The sequence below is a fragment of the Tursiops truncatus genome, chromosome X, assembly GCF_011762595.2.
Source record: "Tursiops truncatus isolate mTurTru1 chromosome X, mTurTru1.mat.Y, whole genome shotgun sequence".
In the NCBI taxonomy this organism is placed as follows: Eukaryota; Metazoa; Chordata; class Mammalia; order Artiodactyla; family Delphinidae; genus Tursiops; species Tursiops truncatus.
The window spans coordinates 77759761-77776482 of NC_047055.1; the positions used below are offsets into that span (position 1 = coordinate 77759761).

The 16722-nt window shown below is 38.0% G+C and overlaps 1 protein-coding gene across 5 annotated transcripts in view; it reads left to right on the forward strand.

Moving 5' to 3' along the window:
- EDA (ectodysplasin A) overlaps positions 1–16722 on the forward strand; it is a 386114-nt gene that overhangs the window by 338393 nt on the left and 30999 nt on the right. The window contains exon 3 of one of the 5 annotated variants that reach the window (XM_073799643.1): positions 8238–11383. The exons of the other annotated variants lie outside the window; for them this stretch is intronic. Coding sequence (XP_073655744.1) covers positions 8238–8461 — 224 coding nt within the window. The 3' untranslated portion in view covers positions 8462–11383. Of the gene's footprint in view, positions 1–8237; positions 11384–16722 lie in introns of those variants that run through there. 5 annotated transcript variants of the gene reach the window in all.

The window sequence follows — 16722 nt, forward strand, 5'->3', positions numbered from 1 at the left end:
GCCAAACATTTGGCAAGACAGGAACACAACCCCGTCCATTAGCAGAGAGGCTGCCTAAAACCGTAATAAGGCCACAAACAACCCAAAACACACCATCAGACGTGGACCTGCCCACCAGAAAGACAAGATCCAGCCTCATCCACCAGAACACAGGCACTAGTCCCCTCCACCAGGAAGCCTATGCAACCCACTGAACCAAACTTAGCCACTGGGGACAGACACCAAAAACAACGGGAACCACGAACCTGCAGCCTGCGAAAAGGAGACCCAAAACACAGTAAGTTAAGCAAAATGAGAAGACAGAAAAACACACAGCAGACGAAGGAGCAGGGCAAAAACCCACCAGACCTAACAAATGAAGATGAAATATGCAGTCTACCTGAAAAAGAATTCAGAATAATGATAGTAAAGATGATCCAAAATCTTGTAAACAGAATGGAGAAAATACAAGAAATGTTTAACAAGGACCTAGAAGAACTAAAGAGCAAACAAACACTGATGAACAACACAATAAATGAAATTAAAAATTCTCTAGAAGGGATCAATAGCTGAATAACTGAGGCAGAAGAACGGATAAGTGACCTGGAAGATAAAATAGTGGAAATAACTACTGCAGAGCAGAATAAAGGTAAAAGATTGAAAAGAATTGAGGACAGTCTCAGAGACCTCTGGGACAACACTAAACACACCAACATGCGAATTATACGGGTCCCAGAGGAAGAAGAGAAAAATAAAGAGACAGAGAAAATATTTGAAGAGATTATAGTTGAAAACTTCCTTAATATGGGAAAGGAAATAGTTAATCAACTCCAGGAAGCACAGAAAGTCCCATACAGGATAAATCCAAGGAGAAACACGCCAAGACACATATTAATCAAACTGTCAAAAATTAAATGCAAAGAAAACATATTAAAAGCAGCAAGGGCAAAACAACAAATAACACACAAGGGAATCCCCATAAGGTTAACAGCTGATCTTTTGGCAGAAACTCTGCAAGCCGGAAGAGACTGGCAGGACATATTTAAAGTGATGAAGGAGAAAAACCTACAACCAAGATTACTCTACCCAGCAAAGTTCTCATTCAGATTTCATGGAGAAATTAAATCCTTTACAGAAAAGCAAAAGCTGAGAGAGTTCAGCACCACCAAACCAGCTTTACAACAAATGCTAAAGAAACTTGTCTAGGCAGGAAAAACAAAAGAAAGAAAAGACCTACAATAACCAACCCAAAACATCTAAGAAAATGGTAATAGGAACATACATACCGATAATCACCTTAAATGTAAATGGATTAAATGCTCCAACCAAAAGACATAGACTGGCTGAATGGATACAAAAACAAGACACATATATATACTGTCTATAAGAGACCCACCTCAGACCTAAGGACACATACAGATTGAAAGTGAGAGGATAGAAAAAGATATTCCATGCAAATGGAAATCAAAAGAAAGCTAGTGTAGCGAATCTCATCACAGACAAAATAGACTTTAAAATAAAGGCTATCACAAGAGACAAGAAAGGACACTACATAATAATGATCAAGGGATCAGTCCAAGGAGAAGACATAACAATTGTAAATATTTATGCACCCAACATAGGAGCACCTCAATACATAAGGCAAATGCTAACAGCCATAAGAGGGGAAATTGACAGTAACACGATCGTAGTAGGGGACATTAACACCCCACTTTCACCAATGGACAGATCATCCAAAATGAAAATAAATAGGGAAACACAAGCTTTAAATGATACATTAAACAAGATGGACTTACTTGATATTTATAGGACATTCCATCCAAAAACAACAGAATACACATTCTTCTCAAGTGCTCAGGGAATGTTCTCCAGGTTAGATCATATCTTGGGTCACAAATTGAGCCTTCATTAATTTAGGAAAACTGAAATCATATCAAGTATCTTTTCTGACCACAATGCTATAAGACTAGATATCAATTACAGGAAAATCTGTAAAAAATACAAACACATGGAGGCTCAACAATACACTACTGAATAACCAAGAGATCACTGAACAAATCAAAGAGGAAATCACAAAATACCTAGAAACAAATGACAATGCAAACACGACGACCCAAAACCTATGGGATGCAGCAAAAGCAGTTCTAAGAGGGAAGTTTATAACCATACAATCCTACCTTAAGAAACAAGAAACATCTCAAATAAACAACCTAACCTTACACCTAAAGCAATTAGAGAAAGAAGAACAAAAGAAACCCCAAAGTTAGTAGAAGGAAAGAAATCATAAAGATCACATCAGAAATAAATGAGAAAGAAATGAAGGAAACAAAAGCAAAGATCAGTAAAACTAAATGCTAGTTCTTCGAGAAGATAAACAAGATTGATAAACGATTAGCCAGAGTCATTAAGAATAAAAGGGAGAAGACTCAAATCAATAGAATTAGAAATGAAAAAGAAGTAACAACTGTTACTGCAGAAATACAAAGGATCATGAGAGATTATTACAAGCAACTATATGCCAATAAAATGGACAACCTGAAAGAAATGGACAAATTCTTAGAAATGCACAACCTTCTGGGACTGAACCAGGAAGAAATAGCAATATGAGCAGGCCAATCACAAGCACTGAAATTGAAACTGTGATTAAAAATCTTCCAACAAACAAAAGCCCAGGACCACATGGCTTCACAGGCGAATTCTATCAAACGTTTAGAGAAGAGCTAACACCTATCCTTCTCAAACTCTTGCAAAATATAGCAGAGGTAGGACACTCCCAAACTCATTCTGCGAGGCCACCATCACCTTGATACCAAAACCAGACAAGGATGTCACAAAGAAAGAAAACTACAGGCCAATATCACTGATGAACATACATGCAAAAATCCTCAACAAAATACTAACAAACAGAATCCAACATCACATTAAAAGGATCCTACACCATGATCAAGTGGGGTTTATCCCAGGAATGCAACGATTCTTCAATATACACAAATCAATTAATGTGATAAACCATATTAACAAATTGAAGAAGAAAAACCATATGATCATCTCAATAGATGCAGAGAAAGCTTTCGACAAAATTCAACACCCATTTATGATAAAACCCTGCATAGAGTAGGGTTAGAGGGGACTTTCCTCAACATAATAAAGGCCATATATGACAAACCCACAGCCAACATCATGCTCAATGGTGAAAAACTGAAACCATTTCCACTAAGATCAGGGCAAGACAAGGTTGCCCACTCTCACCACTCTTATTCAACATAGTTCTGGAAGTTTTAGCCACAGCAATCAGAGAAGAAAAGGAAATAAAAGAATCCAAATCGGAAAAGAAGAAGTAAAGCTGTCACTGTTTGCAGATGACATGATACTATTCATAGAGAATCCTAAAGATGCCACCAGAAAACTACTAGAGCTAATCAATGAATTTTGTTAAGTAGCGGGATACAAAAGTAATGCACAGAAATCTCTTGCATTCCTATGCACTAATGATGAAAAATCTGAAAGTGAATTTAAGAAAACACTCCCATTTACCATTGCAACAAAAAGAATAAAATACCTAGGAATAAACCTACCTAAGGAGACAAAAGACCTGTATGCAGAAAATTATAACACACTGATTAAAGAAATTAAAGATGATACAAATAGATGGAGAGATATACCATTTTCTTGGATTGGAAGAATCAACATTGTGAAAATGACTCTACTACCCAAAGCAATCTACAGATTCAATGCAATCCCTATCAAACTACCACTGGCATGTTTCACAGAAGTACAACTAGAAAATCTCACAACTTGTATGGAAACACAAAAGACCCCGAATAGCCAAAGCAATGTTCAGAAAGAAAAACGGAGCTGTAGGAATCAGGCTTCCTGACTTCAGACTATACTACAAAGCTACAGTTATCAAGACAGTATGGTACAAAAACCAAAATATATATCAATGGAACAGGATAGAAAGCTCAGAGATAAACCAACGCACATATGGTCACCTTATCTTTGATAAAGGATGCAGGAATATACAGTGGAGAAAAGACAGCCACTTCAATACGTGGTGCTGGGAAAACTGGACAGCTACATGTAAAAGAATGAAATTATAAAACTCCCTAACACCATACACAAAAATAAACTCAGAATGGATTAAAGACCTAAATATAAGGCCAGACACTATCAAACTCTTAGAGAAAAACATAGGCAGAACACTCTGACAGAAATCACAGCAAGATCCTTTTTGACCCACCTCCTAGAGAAATGGAAATAAAAACAAAAATAAACAAATGGGACCTAATGAAACTTCAAAGCTTTTGCACAGCAAAGGAAACCATAAAGAAGACGAAAAGACAACCCTCTGAATGGAAGAAAATATTTGCAAATGAAGCAGCTGACAAAGGATTAATCTCCCAAATTTATAAGCAGCTCATGCAGCTCAATATCAAAAAAACAAACAACCCAATCGAAAAATGGGCAGAAGACCTAAATAGACGTTTCTCCAAAGAAAATATACAGCTTGCCAAGAAGCACATGAAAGAATGCTCAACATCGTTAATCATTAGAGAAATGCAAATCAAAACTACAATGAGATATCATCTCACACTGGTCAGAATGACCATAATCAAAAAATCTGCAAACAGTAAATGCTGGAGAGGGTGTGGAGAAAAGGGAACCCTCTTGCACTGTTGGTGGGAATGTAAATTGATACAGCCACTACGGAGAACAGTATGGAGTTTCCTTAAAAAACTAAAAATAGAACTACCATACTCCCCAGCAATCCCACTACTGGACATATACCCAGAGAAAATCATAATTCAAAAAGAGTCATGTACCAAAATGTTCATGGCAGCTCTATTTACAATAGCCAGGACGTGGAAGCAACCTAAGTGTCCATCAACAGATGAATGGATAAAGAAGAGGTGGCACATATATACAATGGAATATTACTCAGCCATAAAAGGAAACAAAATTGAGTTATTTGTAGTGAGGTGGATGGACCTAGAGTCTGTCATACAGAGTGAAGTAAGTCAGAAAGAGAAAAGTAAATACCATATGTTGACACATATATATGGAATCTTAAAAAAAGAAGGAAAAAAATGGTTATGAAGAACCTAGAGGCAAGGTGGAAATAAAGACGCAGACCTACTAGAGAATGGACTTATGGATACGGCTGGGGGAAGGGAAAGCTGGGACAAAGTGAGAGAGTGGCATGGACTTATATATACTACCAAATGTAAAATAGATAGCTAGTGGGAAGCAGCCGCATAGCACAGGGAGATCAGCTTGGTGGTTTGTGATCACCTAGAGGAGTGGAATAGGGAAAGTGGGAGGGAGGGAGATGCAAGACGTGAGAGATGTGGGGACATATGTATATGTATAAATGATTCACTTTGTTATAAAACAAAGTAACACACCATTGTAAAGCAGTTATACTCCAATAAAGATGTTTTTTACAAAAAATAAGAATAGAAATCTTTCCAAAAAAAAGTGTGTTTCAGTTACAGTTGTGTGTTAAAAAGTGAAGGCGTGCCAATTATTCTGCAAATATGAATTGATGGTGATACATACTGAAATTATATTTATTTCTCCAACTCCTCAATTAGTCATCTTGGCTGGCAACTAGCCCTCCTCCAAAGATCAATTTAAGCTCATCTCTACCATAAAGCAAACCTTCCCAGAGAAAACCTCCCAGACTTCATTTCTCATGCTCCTTGAGCCAATCCATCTCCTTCTTCCTTCCACATATCTCTCATCTTTCCCTCTAAAGGCAATGACATTGGTACCTGAAATGAAAATACACAGAAAACAGGTAAGAAGAGATCAATAGACTTTTTTCTAAGTTAGTGTGTTGGGTAAGCTGTTACAAAAAAACTGAGACTATATATCAGTTGTCCCTCAGCAAGTGCTACAAACCAGGAGTAGCTGTAAATGTTTTAAATGAAAGCTATTGTACATTTTTTTCCACCACGGAGAAAAACCACCCAATGACATCTTAGGGAATAAAAGGAGTTAGGCCCAAATCAACATATTATAGCACTGATACTTCCCTTGCTCTATAAACCTGCAAAGTAAACAAAGAGAAGGAATACTTCTCAATACAGTTAATGAAATTGGTATAACCTTGATAACAAACCCTTCCAAAAAGCAGCACCAAAAAGAAAACTAAAGTTGTCTCACATAAAAAAATCCTAAATAAACTACTACCAAATCAAACCCTGCAAAATATTTAAAGTATAACATGTCATGACCAAGTAGGGTTTGTCTTAGGAAAGCAAAGATGGTTCAATAATAGGAAATCTCTTAATATCACATTACATCATTGGCTCAAAGGATATGTTATATGATCAGTTCAGATAGATTTGATAAAAATTTAACACCGTTTTCTGATAATTCTTAGTAAACTAGGAATAAAATAAAATAAAGGGGTATTATTTAATATGATAAAGAATTTCTTGTGCTTTATAAGAAATAGCATAGTACTTACTGGCAAATATATTAGAGACTTTCCTGCCAAAATCAAATCAAATCAAAGATGCTCATTATAACTTCTGATGTTCAAATTATTCTTTTTTTTAATTCTCTTTTTAAAATTAATTTATTTATGTATTTGGCCACACCACACAGCTTTGGATTCTTAGTTCCCCAACTAGGGATTGCACCCGGGCCCCCTGCAGTAGAAGCATGGAATCCTAACCACTGGACCGCCAGGGAATTCCCTTCAACATTATTCTTGAAGTGGTAGCCAATGCAATGAGGCAAGAAACTGAAATAAGAAGTGTTAACTATTGAGCAATTATACAAGCTATCATTATTTTTACAGATATGATTCTATAGCTAGAAAACCCAAGATAGTTGATCGAAAAGATAAGACAAATTTGAGAGATCACCAAGGTGGCCAGGTCTTATATTGTCTGTTTCATGTAGTACAAATATAGTGTTAAACATCTTGTGTTCAAACAACATTTATGAGTTGAATATAATTGAAAGAATTAACTGAAAAGAAAAGAACTTTCTACAGGAAGCTGAATCCTTCAACACCATTTCATAATGTTGCTGTGCCTTAGGATTTTCACTCTGAACACTAATTTTTTTAGATTAAAGTCTTGGTTATTTGAGCTTTCTGTTTTCTTGGTTTGGGGATGAATTAAATTTATATGCTTATGAAATTTTGCAACGAACTTATATTTATTGTGTGCCTAAAGAATGTCTTGTACATGTTATTTATGTTATCTTTTATAATCCTTAAAACTCTCTAAGGTAAGTAGTAGTATCCCCATTTTACAAATGAGGGTGCACTCAGAGGGATGAAGCAATTTTCTCTGTGTCATTACAGCACTTAGTAAGTGGTGGAGCTGGAGCTTGAATGCAATTCTGTGGCTTACAATAATGTATCCAATATCCCTGCAAAGGAAAATGTATTTCCTGGAATAAAGTTCTGCAGAATACAATGTGTAGAACATGGCATGCACAATTGGGGTGGCAATACTGAAAATAGAAAAGCAAGCTCACATTTTCCATGTTGAAGGATAACCTCAGGTGAAGCCAGATAGGTATACCCTTTTTGGGAAAAAAATAAAATTGAATTGGCTCTTCCTAAATTAAAGTATTGAGCAGCACTTCCATCCTAGGGCAGGTACTAATGTAAATGACCAGAGAGTGTACACAAACTGAGCATTGGAAGTTCCCAGTTTGTCCTGTTATAAGAAGAATCCAATGTGACTCAGGTTGAGCCTTGTCTCTGATTAAAGGGACAGTATATGCACAGCAGGACAGCATCTAGCCATCTCGGACTATTCTGGGACACAGTCAAGAGCCATGTTGCATACGTGTGGTTCTCAATGTAACTGCTATGTGTGGTTTGGCTGGTCAGCTGTCATGGCTGCACTCCTCCCCAGTGAAAGGGAACCAGAGGACCACCCGCCCACCCTTAGCAACGCTGACAAAATTACTTCTGGGGATAGCACATGGCACCAGCCATCTGGGCCCATTGATGAGGTTGACCTGCCCACAGGAGGATAGGATAGCTCTGATGATTTATGTCATGCCACCAGATCAGATTCTCTCTCATTCCTCTGCTTTGCCAAACGAAAAGGTTAGGATGATAAATTGTCAGTATAACCTTTAACATGTTTAATGAGTTAACACATCTCAACTGCTAAAGCAATCCATATGATTCATGTGCATACTGCATACAACAATTTCTTGCATTTTCTTAGCACCTCACACTTTCAAAAATTTGATTCTGTTTCTATCTCATTTATCCCCAGAGCTGAAGGTTGAATGCCCCAGATTTCAAGCCCAAGTGAAGAGGAGAATGGTGCTACCGTTAACAGAAATGAAGGAAATGGCACTCAAGGCTTTACCTAGAGCACTGATTCTCAAGCTTGGCCACACATTAGAATCACCCCAGGCGCTTTTCAAAATTCTCATGTCCGTGTCCAGCTCCAAACCAGTTGCATCAGAATCTCTAGGGGTGGGGTCCAGGCATTGAGAGTTTTTGAAGTTTCCCAGGTCATTTCAATGTACAGCCAGATTTGAGAACCACTAACTTAGAAGATGAGTTCAATCTGAAGCATGTGAGTTCCAAGAAACAGGAATGTGTTCAAGAGGCAATGTCACAATGGTAGTTGGAGACATGGGCTGTGATTTAGGAAGTATGATTCTCCATAAGTGTTGAAGCCCTGGAAATAAATATACTCATGAGAGAGTATATAAGTAGAGAAAAGCAAGAGCCTGAAGGCTAACCTTTGCTATTCATAGTAAGATTTCTCTGTTAACCTAGTTTAAAAATTTTTTTTCAGCCATGTGGTTTCAAAATGAAAAAGACATACTTGACTAATAGAGGCCTTTGTGTAAGGAACTGTGCATGTATCCAAAGGTAACTAAGGGTGTAATGTATTTAGACATTAAAAAAACTTTAATTGAAGCTCTGCAGCAAAGGTTATCATGCTTTAAGTTGTGTCACCATGCACCATGCAATTAGAGGGGCCATCCTATGAAGAGGGCTTGAATGCAGGGATAAAGGGTAATGACAAGCACACATCTTACTTGGTTGGGAAGCATAAACAGTAGAGTTTCTATAATAGCTATTTCTGGTTTCATTTAACATTTTAATATATGGTCTGAATGAGAGTTTGCAGTGATATGTCTAAGTTCTTAGATGATGAATCATTTAGTCCAAACACCCATTCAAAGCTCTGCTACTTACTGGCTGTGTGACCCCTGACAAGTTACTTAACCTCTCCTGTCCTGTTTCCTCGGCTCTAAAATAATGAAATTGGACATAAACGTCTCAGCTAGAAATTCTATAGCTTAGCTTAACTTGGCTCCCCTCTCTGTATCTACAAAGAAAACAACACATAATCAAGTTCTTTAGTTGATTAGAGCAATGTTAGAGCGTGACGATTATGGGGTCAAGGATCAGAGAAAGCAATTGTTAGAATTATTCACTATACAGAGTTCATTGTAACCAGATTGGCAAAGCACTGTTTCTGCCAGCCATCTGCTGGATCATAAAAATAGCTTTGTTATACAGGACCATTGGATTTAACCTGTATCACAGATTTCTTCAACAATAAATTTATAAATCTCTTATACAGCATTTTAGAGCTGAGGTTCACAGGATTTTAGAGTAAGAGGTCACCTAGTCCATTCCTATATTTGGCAGAAGGAGAGAGAAATGCAAACAGGTGAAGTGCTTTGCCCAATGTCAGACAGCAAATAAGTCATGGAGCTATATCTCCAGGCAACTAGTCCAGTTCTCTTCTTACACTCAGTTCCCAAAGCAGTCAGAAATATAGCCATTTGTGTCCTCAGGCCCGACCTATTTTGAAGCTGTTTGGTACGCCTGTCAGGCACAGATGTGGCTTGATAATAATGGTGATGAGAAATGAATGTGATGATTATAGCTATTTCTTGAGTACCTATACATTCCAGGCATTGTGCTAAGTACTGTGCATTATCTCACTTAATCCTCCTGACATTTCTTTTGAGGTAGATATAATTGTCCCAGTTTTCATAAATGAAAAAATTCAAAGAAGTGAAGTAACTTGCCCAAGATCACACAGGCATTGAATGTTAGAACTAGAATTCCAGCCCAGTTATGAAAGAATAACAAAGCTCAAGCTCTTTCCACAATTTTAGTATTTACCAAACAGTATAATCCAGAACATTAATTCAACAAGAGATAGATAGGTCTTTTTCGAAAAACGTTCTCTGGCCAAATAGGTTTGGGAAATGCTGCATTTCATATTGCATTCTGGAGAGTCACATTTCTCGTTCGTGTATTAAAAGATTTGAGAAGTCTTCAGTGAAGAAATCTGTTTATTGTTCCTTAACCCTATTTTTTCCCAAACTCTTTTTGATCAAAGCATCCTTTTCCTGAGGACATCTGTTAATATCACACCGGACCCTGGTACTGTCTGGAACGTAGTGTAAAAACACTGCACTAGACGACACAATCCATTCCATTTATCTTTACAATCCTCCTCACAGACTGCTGCTCTTGGACCTGGCATTTTCATCCTAACCATGAAAGTGACAAAGACTTGATGTCGCAAAATATTTCTTTACCAAAAACATACGTTTGTCACTTTGGGAACATCTCTGGTGACATGAAGGAATCTATACTTCATGGAACTTTGAGAGACCATTAGGCGTCTAAAATGTCAGCAGTTAGTGTGACTGTTTTAGTGTTGCCTGAACCACAGTAATATTTTGATATTCTTGACAATATTTTTGAGTCTTTCCCAAACCAAACCAGAACTGAGCCAGAAAAGTTTCACAGCTGATCATAACTTAACTCATGGAGTCAATTGCTTTGTGGAGCCTGAGGCCTCAAGCATGAGCCTCTGCTGCAAAGGCTAGAGAGGAAATCCTTGGATGAAGAATGCAAGCCTTCTCACATCGGAAATACTTTAGAGATTGGGATGTGATGGGGTGGGGTGGGAATCAATTTGCACAGCCCTACCTTTTCTTGGCTTTTTGTCATGCTTAGAGCAGATGTTGGAACTGTAATCTGGGCTCTGAACATGGGCATTCCATGTGGTGCTCATTCAAAATTCTCACTCTTCTTTGAAGCTAATGGCTTCCATCTTCTTCAAATGTATTGAACTTGCCACATGTATTTGTGCATTCTCTCTGTTTACAATTCTTATGGCGTGAGATAGAACATGAAGTAAGCTCTTAAGGTTATAAGATTTGAAGATACAGAGTATGTTGAAGGTTGTTTTTCTTTTTTTTTTTCTTAATAAAAATTACCAATCCTCATCTGCCAGCCATTGTCCTTACTTTCCTCCTTATTGCTTATCACTGTAGAAATCTTGGCCATGTCCAGTTCTCTGGTGTAGCTCTCTATATAAAGGGAGGGAAGCATGAAAGTGGGGAGCCTACTACCTATATAACGAAAGAACAAATTAAATTAACGTTTATTGAGTACCTACTATGAGCACATCACTTTCACTTATTTAGTCTGCAAAACAACTCTGTAAATTGACTGGCAATTTTTGATGCTGTTATTGGTATTCTTAGCATGACTATGATTCAGTAGAAAGTACAATGAACTTGGAGTCAGAAGAATCTTTGTCCACTTCCTTCAGTTGTTCATTTATTCATTCAACAAACATTGTACTGAGCACTTACTATAAAAGATATGCTTTACGTGCTGGAGATACAGAGATGAATAAGGCATAGCCCTTGCCCTCAAGGAGTTAAAAATTTAGTAAATTGAACAATCACATAATCAGAAAATTATAATTTGATGGGTGCAATAGTTTATTAGGGGAACACAAAGGAATTGTGGCCTGAGCTGAGTCTTAAAGAATGAGTAGGCACTGAGAAAAAGATGGACTGAAGAAGGGCACTTCAGGCAGAGGGTATGGCATGAAGGAAGGTACAGAGGCAAGAGGTGTATGGAAGAGGGTAGGGAGGGGGCATAGTGGATATAGAGCCAGGGCTCAGAGGTCTATGTTGAACTATATGCAGTTTGGTGTTGCTTTTAAACTAGTGGATGTTTTATAAATTTATTTTCATAGTTAATAGACTATGTTTTAGAGCAGTTTTAGGTTTATAGGAAAATTGAGCAGAAATAGTCCCCATATACTCTCTCTCCCCCAACCCTTTGCAACCACTTATCTTTTTACTGTCTCCACAGTTTTGCCTTTTCCAGAATGTCACACAGTTGGAATCATGCAGTATGTAGCCTTCACAGACTGGCCTCTTTTACTTAGCAATATGCATTTAAAGTTCCTCCATGTCCTTGTGTGGTTTGATAGCTTATTTCTTTTGACTGCTGAATAATATTCCATTGTACGATGGACCAGTTTGTTTATCCATTCACCTATTTTTTTCTTTTTATTAAATTTATATATTTATTTTTGGCTGTGTTGGGTCTTCGTTTCTGTGCGAGGGCTTTCTCCAGTCGTGGCGAGCGTGGGCCACTCTTCATCGCGGTGCGCGGGCCTCTCACTGTCGCAGCCCCCCCGTTGCGGAGCGCAGGCTCCAGACGCGCACGCTCAGTAGCTGTGGCTCATGGGCCTAGTTGCTCCACGACATGTGGGATCCTCCCAGACCAGGGCTCGAACCCGTGTCCCCTGCATTGGCAGGCAGATTCTCAACCACTGCGCCACCGGGGAAGCCCCTATCCATTCACCTATTGAATGATATTTTAATTGCTTCCCATTTTTGGCAATCATGAATAAAGCTGCTATAAACATTCATATGCAGGTTTTTGTTTGAATATAAGTTTTCAACAAATTTGGGCAAACCTAAGAGTATGATTACTGGATTGTATGGTTAGACTATTTTTAGCTTTGTAAGAAACTGCCAAACTTTCTTTCAATGTGCCTATACTATTTTGCATTCCCACCCACAATGAATGAGAGTTCCTGTTGCCCTGCATCCTTGCCAGCAATTAGTGTTGTCAGTATTTTGGATTTTAGCGATTCTAGTAGGTGTGTAGTGCTAGCTCATGCTTAATTTGCATTTCCCTAATGACATATGATGTTGAGCATCATATGCTTATTTTTAATCTATATATCTTCTTTGGTGAGGTGTCTGTTTCAATCTTTTGCCCATTTCTTAATTGGATTATTCGTTTTCTGATTGTTGAGTTTTAAGTCTTCTTTTTATATACTGGATACCAGTCCTTTACCAGATATGTGTTTTGCAAATAATCTCTCCCAGTCTGTGGCTTGTGTTTTCATTTACTTAACAGTATCTTTCTCAGAGCAGAATTGTTTAATTTTAATGAAGTCCAGGATTAACAATTTTTTTCTTTCATGGATTGTGCTTTGGGAGCTTTACCTGAAAATCTACTGCCAAACCCAAGGTCAGGTAGATTTTTTTCATATGTTATTTTCTAGGAGGTTTTTTGTTTTGTTTTGTGTTTTGTTTCAAGAATAAGGAACTTTGGCTTTTTCATTCCTTTTGAGAGTTTCTGTAGTTGACTACTTTTTTCCTGCTATGCCATTCACTTTGAATCTGTATTACCTCAATTCCTCAGAGAGAAAAAGGACAAGGAGTCCTCATTTAGAAAACATTTCCTAATTTTTTTTATTTATTTATTTATTTTTTTTTGCGGTACTCGGGCCTCTCACTGTTGTAGCCTCTCCCATTGTGGAGCAAAGGCTTCGGACACACAGGCTCAGTAGTCATGGCTCACGGGCCTAGCCGCTCCACGGCATGTGGAATCTTCCCGGACCGGGGCACGAACCCGTGTCCCCTGCATCGGCAGGCAGACTTTCAACCACTGCAGCACCAGGGAAGCCCCATTTCCTAATTTTACATTTTAAAAGTTAATATTTAAAAATAAAAACCTTCTTCAACCCCAACCCCTAAGCCCATCATGAGTAATCTGGTTTAATACAAGTTAAGTCTATAAATAAATGTGTTCTTTTTCCTCAAAAATCACTTAAACAACTATACAAGAATTACTGTTTTAATAAAATTAGAAATGAAAAAGGACAAGTTAAAACAGACACCGCAGAAATACAAAGCACCCTAAGAGACTACTACAAGCAACTCTATGCTGATAAAATGGACAACCTGGAAGAAATGGACAAATTCTTAGAAAGGCATAACCTTCCAAGACTGAATCAGGAAGAAATAGAAAATATGAACAGACCAATCACAAGTAATGAAATTGAAACTGTGATTAAAAATCTTCAAACAAGGTCTTCCCTGGTGGCGCAGTGGTTGAGTGTCCGCCTGCCGATGCAGGGGACACAGGTTCGTGCCCTGCTCTGGGAGGATCCTGCATGCCATGGAGCAGCTGGGCCCATGAGCCATGGCTACTGAGCCTGCACATCCAGAGCCTGTGCTCCACATCAGGAGAGGCCACAACAGTGAGAGGCCCATGTACCGCAAAAAAAAAAAAAAAAATCTTCCAACAAACAAAACTCCAGGACCAGAGGTTTCACAGGTGAATTCTATCAAACATTTAGAGAAGAGATGCAATCTTTGGGACTTCCCTGGTGGCGCAGTGGTTAAGAATCTGCCTGCTAAAGAAGGAGACACGGGTTCAAGCCCTGGTTCAGGAAGATCCCACATGCCGCGGAGCAACTTAGCCCGTGCACCACAACAACTACTGAGCCTGTGCTCTACAGCACACAAGCCACAACTACTGAGCCCGTGTGCCACAACTACTGAAGCCCACGTGCCTAGAGCCTGTGCTCCGCAACAAGAGAAGCCACCCCAATGAGAAGCCCGCACACTACAGTGAAGAGCAGCTCCCGCTTGCCTCAACTAGAGAAAGCCCGCAAGCAGAAATGAAGACCCAACGCAGGTAAAAATAAATAAATCTATTAAGGAAAAAAAACATTTAGAGAAGAGCTAACACCCATCCTTCTCAAACTCTTCCAAAAATTTGCAGAGGAAGGAAAACTCCCAAACTCATTCTGTGAGACCACCATCACGCTGATACCAAAAGCAGACAGAGATACTACAAAAAAAGAAAATTACAGACCAATATCACTGATGAATATAGATACAAAAATCCTCAACAAAATACTAGCAAACAGAAACCAACAACACATTAAAAGGATCATACACCAAGATCAAGTGGGATTTATCTCAGAGATGCAAGGATTCTTCAATATATGCAAATCAATCAGTGTGATACACCATATTAACAAACTGAAGGAGAAAAACCATATGATCATCTCAATAGATGCAGAAAAAGCTTTTGACAAAATTCAACACCCATTTATGATAAAAACTCTCCAGAAAGTGGGCATAGAGGGAACCTACCTCAACATAATAAAGGCCATATATGACAAACCCACAGCAAACATCATTCTCAATGGTGAAAAACTGAAAGCATTTCCTCTAAGATCAGGAACAAGACAAGGACATCAACTCTCACCACTATTATTCAACATAGTTTTGGAAGTCCTATCCACGGCAATCAGAGAAGAGAAAGAAATGAAAGGAATCCAAATGGGAAAAGAAGAAGTAAAGCTGTCACTGTTTGCAGATGACATGATACTATACATAGAGAATCCTAAAGATGCCACCAGAAAACTACTAGAGGTAATCAATGAATTTGATAAAGTTGCAGGATACAAAATTAATGCACAGAAATCTCTTGCATTCCTATACACTAATGATGAAACATCTGCAAGAGAAATTAAGGAAACTCTCCCATTTACCATTGCAATAAAAAAATAAAATACCTAGGAATAAACCTACCTAAGGAGACAAAAGACCTGTATGCAGAAAACTATAACACACTGATGAAAGAAATTAAAGATGATACAAACAGATGGAGAGATATACCATGTTCCTCTACTGGAAGAATAAATATTGTAAATGACTATACTACCCAGAGCAATATACAGATTCAATGCAATCCCTATCAAATTACCAATGGCAGTTTTTATAGAACTAGAACAAAAAATCTTAAAATTTGTATGGAGAAACAGAAGACCCCAAATAGCCAAAGCAGTCCTGAAGGAAAATAACGGAGCTGAAGGAATCAGACTCTCTGGCTTCAGAGCATACTACAAAACTACAGCAAACAAGACAATATGGTACTGGCACAAAAACAGAAATATAGATCAATGGAACAAGATAGAAAGCCCAGAGATAAACCCACGCACCTGTGGTCAACTAATCTATGACAAAGGAGGCAAGGATATACAATGGAGAAAAGACAGTCTCTTCAATAAGTGGTGCTGGGAAAACTGGACAGCTACATGTAAAAGAATGAAATTAGAACACTCCCTAACATCATACACAAAAATAAACTCAAAATGGATTAGAGACTTAAATGTAAGTCCGGGCACTATAAAACTCTTAGAGGAAAACATAGGAAGAACACTCTTTGACATAAATCACAGTAAGATATTTTTTGATCCACCTCCTAGAGTAATGGAAGTAAAAACAAAAATAAACAAATGGGACCTAATGAAACTTAAAAGCTTTTGCACAGCAAAGGAAACCATAAACAAGATGAAAAGACAACTCTCAGAATGGGAGAAAATATTTGCAAATGAATCATTGGATAAAGGATTTAATCTCCAGGATATATAATCAGCTCCTGCCGCTCAATATTAAAAAAAACAAACAACCCAATCCAAAAATGGGCAGAAGACCTGAATAGACATTTCTCCAAAGAAGACATACAGATGGCCAAGAAGCACATGAAAAGCTGCTCAACATCACTAATTATTAGAGAAATGCAAATCAAAACTACAATGAGGTATCACCTCACACCAGTTAGAATGGGCATCATCAGAAAATCTACAAAGAACA